This window comes from Lactuca serriola, chromosome 4 (assembly GCF_051521515.1).
Source record: "Lactuca serriola cultivar US96UC23 chromosome 4, Lser_US96UC23_V15, whole genome shotgun sequence".
Classification (NCBI taxonomy): Eukaryota; Viridiplantae; Streptophyta; class Magnoliopsida; order Asterales; family Asteraceae; genus Lactuca; species Lactuca serriola.
Window position 1 is genome coordinate 42,336,190 of NC_136411.1, and position 8,356 is coordinate 42,344,545.

Here is an 8,356-nt window from a genome sequence, read left to right on the forward strand (position 1 = left end):
TAGACCAAAGGTAGGGGTCAAACAACATGGGCATGAATAAATGAATGGCCAAGGAAGTTTCTTGTTAATGTGTTGTCTATGGTGTGTTCATCGATTCAAAAATGGACTCTAAATTAAAGATAAGATTTACGTTCAATGTATATTATAAAGTGAACATTGATATGAAGTTTTGGTTTGGTAGATAAGGTTAATGCTTGTAGCCCACTCTATCTCTATTAGCTCAATATATCGTACTTATTCGTAGTGAGTAGGGATGAAATTGCAAAGGAGTAGGACCCAAAAAGCCAAAACAATGACAATTGTTATCAAGATAAAACTTATAAGTAATTTTAATCTTGTAGAACATACGCTCTAATGACACAACTTCTATCGCCTACAAATATAAATATTAAATAAACTAACCTTTATGGAGAAGATGTTAAAAAAATAACAAAAGTTTTTTGTATTGTGGGAAAATAACCACTTGTTTTAAATGGGTTATTTTGGACTGATTAAATATATATAATATTATATTTTTTTTTTCGTTTTCATCAAAAAAAATTTCAAGTATATTATCGATACTTATGTCCGAAATTCAATCAAATGTCAAATTTTAAGTCATCTTATCATATCTAGGGGTGGCAAATCGGGTCATCGTGTCGTGTTTTTGTCTGACACGACACAACACGACAAGGTTTTATGTAACACGAACACGACACGACACGATCTCGTGTTTTTTTTAACTAACACGAAAACGAACCGATTAAAAAACAACAAACACGACACGACAAAGATAACATGAAATAAAAATTAATGGATTTAATTAATATTTATTCATACATAACACGACAAACACGAAAAACACGACAAAAAATGTTAAATCGTGTCAAACTTTGAACACGACACGACATCGTGTTTTTTACATCTGACACGAACACGAATTCGAATTTCAATTTCGTCTCAATTTCGTTTCGTTTCGTGTTTTTTTGTCGTGTCGTGTCATCAATTGTTATGTCTCTTTAAAATTTAGATATATATGAGTAAAAAATGAAGTACCCTCTCAAAATTCGGAAATTATTCATCGTATTTGGAATTGACTTTAAAATTCTGGAACAGTTTTTTTCATTACTGTCCGAATGTTTTTTTTGTCGTAACAAACAGTTTTTTTTTTTTTTTTTTTTTTTTTTTTTTTTTTTTTTTTTTTTTTTTGTGTGTGTGTGTGTAAAGAATAGCCTATTCCAAACAAAATGATTATTTTTCAAAGACACAAAACTTGATCAATAACCAATTACTCAATAACAAGGGCCTGTTGTTCACCTCTCGATTACGAACAAGGACCAGATTAGTACTAATGGGCCCAATGGTTCAAATCCATCTTTCTTGTCCAAGATGCAAAATATAAAGAAAGCATTACACATAAATATTTAGTTAGCTTATATTTAGAGTTTCTTAGGTTGTTATTTTTGTAATTAAAGAAATTAATAAACTAACTTATTAAAATTAAAAAATTACTAATAATAGTGTTCCATTAGTTTAGAGTATTTTAAAATTCTTTCAAATATATCTTTAATTTTACATGGTCGTTTGATCTGAATAAGAAGTGTGTTAACATTCTCTTTTTTTTTTTACCAAAAAAGTAGGATCCACAAAAAAAAAATAAAGATAAAAATATAACCACCAGCTATATAATATATCAACTCAAATTCATGCCGACATATTTCACTAATACAACTCACTACAACGTACATATAACATATTCCACAAACCCAAACAAGGCTTTTGAAATCTTAAGACTTCAATCTATTCTGATTTCTGAAGGGGATTCTACTCATCGAATAGCATGATATTGTATGATCCCTCTTTTAGGAGGCAACTTCCTCAAAATAAACAGAACTAAAGACGAAGGTAATATCTCCACCAACTGTCAAGAATAATAATTAAAAAATAAAACATTAACAAAAAAAATCAATGAAAATACATTGCTATTTTTTTGTAGTAGAGTGACATACCAAGTAGAAGATGAAGCTCAAAACAGGATGTTCCAACACATCAAGATTGGCGGATTCATTGAACGCATTAAAACACATCTAACATCACCATCAAAGAAAATATTAAAATTTTATAAATTATAATAATAAGTAAAATCATCACTTTGTAATTATAAAAATTAAAAAGTGAAAGGCCTCTCTCACCATGATACATCTCAAAAGGAAACACGTAAAGCAAATTGTTGTCACGTAGCCAACCTTCACAAACAAATAAATAATATTAAATTTTTCATAGATATAAATATAATTGTCCAATTTTTTTTTTTTTTTTAAATACAAAAACACACCTCTTGTAACTTCTTTCGACGGCCTTTGGATTCCACAGGAAACCGCTTCAACATTAAAAATAGCCTACACAAAATAATACATAAAGTAAAAAAATATATATAATGATTAATAATAAAATCCATTCATAATAGTTATGTACATAAAAAGATTCTTTATAATAAATACCTTCCTCCATAAAGAAGAAAGGCGAAGGCTGCAAACAAAGAGACACCTACAAAAACAAATGTGTGAGTGTGACAAATTTCCAAAAATAAATATGAACTTCAAACAATAAAAAAGAATAAAAGATTTATTTTACAAAAACCTGCAAAGAAAACTTTGGAGAGTATGACCAAAGTATTGATAGGCTTCCACCAAATTATTAGCCATAAAGCAATCTGAATTGCATAAACAATTCCATTGATTGTAAAAAAAGCTGGTCTAAGTCCATCAGTTGAGACTGCTCTTGCCTGTTTTAGATTGTTCAAATCATTATAAAATGAATAATAAATAAATATTGAGATTTTGATTTTAGAAGAAATAAAGAGGAATAGAAATTAAACCTGGTAGTAAATTTCAGCCCAAAACAGAATCAAGAGAGCATAGGTGGTGAAAAACGCAAGACTTGGTAGATCAAGTAACATATGTTGATAAATCTGACAAAAGAACATATTCAAGAAAAAGATGATAAATTTATGGATATATGTAAGTGTGATTAAAACGAGAATAATTCTAACCTCAGGTGTCAACTCTTGGATATCATGACGGAAAATAAAAATTAAACATCTAGCTGCAATAATAGTACCATATTTAATATAATAATCAGTACAAACTGAAGAAGAAGAAGAAGAAGAAGAAGAAGAAGGTTTCTAAATGCAATTTTGAAAAGATAACAAAAATATACAGACCCCCATTAACCAAGAAATTGAGGAAATGAAAGACCTTCTGAGTAGTCCAACCATATTCTGGCACTCTTTGTTGGATCCTAATTAATTGTACCTACAACCATCGAAAATCATGCGTGATCATTAACTATAATCAAGGATGAAAAAACGAAATCATGTCATGAATCTAAATGGAAAAGTTTATAGTAGTTTTATGATCTTCGATATGAGTAACGAAAGCTCATGATTATAATATATTCAATCAATTGTTCGTTATACAGCGAAAAGCTCGTTAGGTTCAAATGGAAACCCTAGAAACAGAAGATGGGAGAAAGTACAGTACAAAAACGTACTGTATCAACGAAGTAAATGGAAACTCACCAGCGCGACGATGGAAACGATGCCATAGAGAGCAGCAAGAGCATGAAAAATTCGATCTTGCCAAACAGGGGAATTGTTTAATACATCCCAGAAACTGTATGCATCTTTGAGGTTGTACATAGCCACCGAAGCTTCAGATGGGCCCATCGAGGCCCCTTCCATTGCTGGAAATCCGGTTGCAGATGATGAATTAACGGCCGGCCGGCGAGATCTTCGAGAATATGAACCAAAAGCTCCAAACCCGGATCAAATTTACTTGTTGTTCCACTAGAAGTAGGAATTTGGAGACGATCGTTTTTTTGTCTGGAAATCGAAAAAGAGGGAAGGGGATTGGTGGAATTGGAAGTTGGAAAACGGCAGGCAGACGTGATAAAGAAGGATCGAGATGTGCGGATTGTGACACCAATATAGGCGGGGACGGGTTAATCCGTATTTGGATCGTAAAAGAGGGCGATAATCCATATATCTTTGTTACAAGACTTGTAGATCTAATCATTACTACGACTTTTGAGGGTTTTTGTTTTAAAAGTTATCATTGCATATGCCATATGGAAACTACAAGGTTTCCGAAAGACATGTCAATTCTATTCATCTTAGAGAAGATGTTGCAATATGTTTTCGCATACGCTAAGATTAGGATTGACTTGAATGTTTGGTTAGACAAAGACCATATAATTTCATCGATTAAATAGAGTATTTTTAATATAATTTCATCTTGAGAGCGAAATGTTAAAGGAACATATGTATGTAACATGGAGCAAGTCGTGAAGTTTTACATCCTAAAGAGAGAGAGATTCAAGTACTTCTAGTTCCCGAGTTTAAGCAAAGAAAAGAAGATAAAAGAAAATAAAGTAAGTAAGACAAAGAAGAGAAATGAAAGGGAAAAAAAATTTCTTTTATGTTCACGAGTTGAAGAGAACAGGAAGAAAAAAATAATCATTTTGTTTTTTCTTTCCAAATCGGAAAGAAAGTTAGGTTAGAAGGGAAAATGATCATTGCATTTCCATCTATTTTAATGAAACTTAGGAACGCCAATTTCTTTTACTTTCTTCTCACTTCCATCAAATTTCTTTCTTTTTTTCTCGTTAAGTTGAACTCGGGAACAATATTAGAAGGAAATGCAGAAGTTGATATTACCTTATGCAAAAAGTAGGTTGGTTAAAGTGGACGACGGTCATATGAGTATTTTGCAACAATAAGATATATTTGAAATTGATGGGAAATTTTACACAGTAACAATTAGGTGAGATAAAAAGCATAGTGACAATTACTTCAGATATAATATATGAGGTTATTGTGGTTGACATGTAGTAGAACATTATGGAATCGGATTATCAATTATGGATGCAACAATTAAAAGTAAGTTGATAGTTGAGAGTGTCGTAGAAAACCGAAAAGATGAAAATGAGATGGTATGAGGCATGAACATGTCCCAACAATGTCTTTAAGTTGATGTAAAATGACTTATATGCATTTATCTTCTATATCCTTAAACCATCCGTTATACCCACCACTAATCATTATAATGGTGGGTGTCACGTCATCACCACACTTCCTACTACTAATCATGGGATATTTACCACTAAGAGCATCTCCAACCCACCCCAAATGCCATTTTTTTCCTCCATTTTCTCCCCCATTCTTTTCCAACCCTACCACATTTATCCCCTTATATTTGGAGATATGAATAGTATCACCCCATACTATTCATATCTCCAAATATGGGGATGAAGTTTTAGTTGTCGGGTTTAGTCCCTGATTTTATATATTTATACATTTTTAGTTTATTTTATCTATTAGATTTAATTTAAATATAATGTTTAATATTTATAATATTATAAAATATAATAAATTATATTAATTAATCAAAAATATAAAATTTATTTTTATTTGTTAAAACTAAATTAGTAGAGGGGTGTGTTTGACAATCTATCTAAGTTGGAATAATAGAATATACTTGGAATATAATTTTTGGGGTTAAAAATGGGGTAAAAAATAGAGTAGGGTTGGAGATGAAACACTAGTTACCCCATTTTTTACTCCATTTTTGGGGGGAAAAATGGGGGTGGGTTGGAGATGGTCTAAACACACCATTCCATCTCATTTTTTTATTTAAATTTAATTCAAAAATACATTAAAACACAATAAAACATATTTTTTTTAATTAAATTTAACTCAAAAACACAATAAAACATATTTTTTTAAACTAGTTTTTTATTCAATGAAACAATATTACATTAATTTAAAACACATAACATAAAATTAAAAAAAAAACAAAAAAAAATATATAAAAATGCAACCACAAACAACTTAAATTAGTTTTTAAACCTTATTTTTAATCACTAAATTTTGGGCACTTTCTTAATTTTCGTCAAACTTTGACGTGTTTAAACGTTATGTGTTTCGTGTCTTCATATTGATGCATGGCCATAGCAAACGAGTTGCCTTCGTGTACGTTGTTTATAACAAATTTATAAATACCATTGAATTCAATGCATTTAACCCTCATATCGCGATACTTCAAATATATTTCATCAAGACTACAAAATTTGGCAACCCATTAAATCATGGAAAACGTTTCCAACTTTTACCCAAAAATTAGGAGGCGTTATTGGGTCTTCAGAAGCCGCTACTCATGCTCGTGCTAAGTTATCTTCTTCATTTTCTGACCACTTCATCCTTTTAGAAGCCAATGGTTTTGAATGAATGCAAAAGAAGTGTGTGATTGCGTGAGAAAAAAAAGAATAAATTGTATGAGTACGTTTAATAGAAAGTGTGGTATTTATAGAAGAGGTTTAATATGTTTGAAAGGTAATAATAATAATAATAATAATAATAATAATAATAATAATAACAACAAAGTATTAGTTACAAAGAATTTAGCCTTATGCAAAGCACCAACCAATAGCGATTTCCGTTTGATTTCATGGAACACACAGCGAACCATCACGACCACGATCAGTTGGGATGGTATGCGCGGTCGTGGTCGTGGTCCACATATACCACGAGCCTTCTCGTGCGTTGTATACCATATGACCTTATATTCAAGGAACCCTAAACTAAGTACTACAAAACCATATCAGCCAAAACATCCCAAGAATCAAACATAAACATTTTAAACAAAAACTAAATCTAATACCCGCATCCCCTTTGTTTTTCTTTTAACAACTCTAAAAGACTAAGTAGTATATACTCTTGTTTTTCTTCACAACTATTCAAGCTTTCTAATTGAACATAGTGGAATAGATGCTTCCACATTTCAATCCAAATCTCAAATCTACATCAAAACAAGATTCATTAAAGCTAAAGTTTTTCCCATAACATCATAACATATAACAATTCAACAACCACATAACAAATAAAAACCTTCAAAAGTTGTCCATTTTTTTAACCCGAAAACATAAATGCAAAGTTGGCAACAAACATGTTTGTTTTAATCCTTTGTAGTCCTACGCCACGAGTGTTCACGGGCCCCATTTTCATCCACAATCTTGATGAGAAAATTCTGTGGGGCCACAACGAGCCTTGACCGAATCTCCTCAATACACTGATCGGCTAACGCGATGGCTTCATCAACCGTCATGTCAGGGTGGTAGTGGCGGTCCATCATGGCTAAAGAAAAGTATGAACCGTAACCAAACGCCGCCTTGTCAACTTTGTGTAGGGTTGCAATGTAGTCAATGAAGTACAGAGAGGGGCCCGTTTCTTTATCATACCCCGCTAACACAATGTTCACCATATAAGGATTCTGCAAAATGACCATTTTAACCTTAAATTGAATCCATTTGTCTGAATTATAGACTAAATGACCATTTTACCCTTACACTCCAATGAAAACATATGTTTTACCTTTCTCAAAGCTGTAGCAAGCTCACCACGCATGAAATTTGCAGCAGCCTTGGTAGTCAGTGGAATCCCATTTCTGAATTGATACAGAGATACATTTTTCTGTACATACTCCGTGAATTGAGCTCTAACAATTAAAAGAGAAGAAAGAGTTGTTCATGTTAATACAATGAATCAGTGAATTGAGCTCTAACAATCCATGTGACATTTTTCTGTACATACTCCGTGAATTGAGCTCTAACAATCCATGTGACATTTCACTTCAAAACGTTTATCATGTAATTACAATTTGATAATTTCAAGATTAGTACTAGTTTTCACATCCAGAGTTAACATGGATTTTCTTGCAAATTTACTATAATTTCCAAACTATTTGTAATATCAATTTAATGTAGCTAGCATTTCCTTTTCTCAAGATTTCCAATATCCATTTCAATCAGGAAGCTGTAAAAAATAGGGTAGTGGTATTATTTTTTCTCTCAAAAACCCTAATTTCACTCTAATTTGAAACTCTAGTTCAACCTACAGTGAGATCCTGTTCCGTGTTTCGCAGGCTGCCTTAATCACATCCACCCGTATTCCAAATTGGATCTTACGATACCATGGATTATGAAATTAAAAACGTCGTATACTCAAAACGCAAAAGTCATTGCAACCAAATCGGAAAAATAACGAGAAAGAGAGAGAAATCTCACCGATCACCAGCTTCACCACTGGCGCCCATGAGCTTGTGAGAATCGAGAACCATGATCTTGTCTTCGTTCGATTTGTGAACTAGAATACTGTTAACCGCCGATGTATCTGCTACCACCAAGGCAAAACCTTTCCCCACCATCCCGAAAACGCATTCCATCTTTGTCTCTGTGTGTGTAGATCGATCCCTCTCTGCCCTTTACTCTGAATTGAGAAATTATAGGAAAATATGAGATGGATGAATTGGGGGAGTATATG

General features: G+C 32.2%; 2 protein-coding genes across 2 annotated transcripts; both read right to left on the reverse strand.

Annotated features, from left to right (window-relative positions):
- Nucleotides 1-1,636: 1,636 nt before the first annotated feature.
- Nucleotides 1,637-4,138, reverse strand: LOC145101400 (tobamovirus multiplication protein 3-like). The gene is made up of 10 exons (XM_079038590.1): nt 3,560-4,138; nt 3,203-3,293; nt 3,032-3,084; nt 2,858-2,950; nt 2,620-2,764; nt 2,481-2,526; nt 2,315-2,378; nt 2,172-2,225; nt 1,989-2,066; nt 1,637-1,900 (listed from the first exon to the last, which is right to left on the reverse strand). Exons 1-10 carry the CDS (start codon nt 3,719-3,721, stop codon nt 1,808-1,810), a joined length of 879 nt encoding a protein of 292 aa, XP_078894716.1. The 5' UTR covers nt 3,722-4,138; the 3' UTR covers nt 1,637-1,807.
- Nucleotides 4,139-6,856: 2,718 nt separating this feature from the next.
- On the reverse strand, nt 6,857-8,356 carry LOC145101401 (proteasome subunit beta type-2-A-like). Its single transcript, XM_079038591.1, has 3 exons — nt 8,101-8,356; nt 7,409-7,532; nt 6,857-7,307 (listed from the first exon to the last, which is right to left on the reverse strand). Exons 1-3 carry the CDS (start codon nt 8,256-8,258, stop codon nt 6,993-6,995), a joined length of 597 nt encoding a protein of 198 aa, XP_078894717.1. The 5' UTR covers nt 8,259-8,356; the 3' UTR covers nt 6,857-6,992.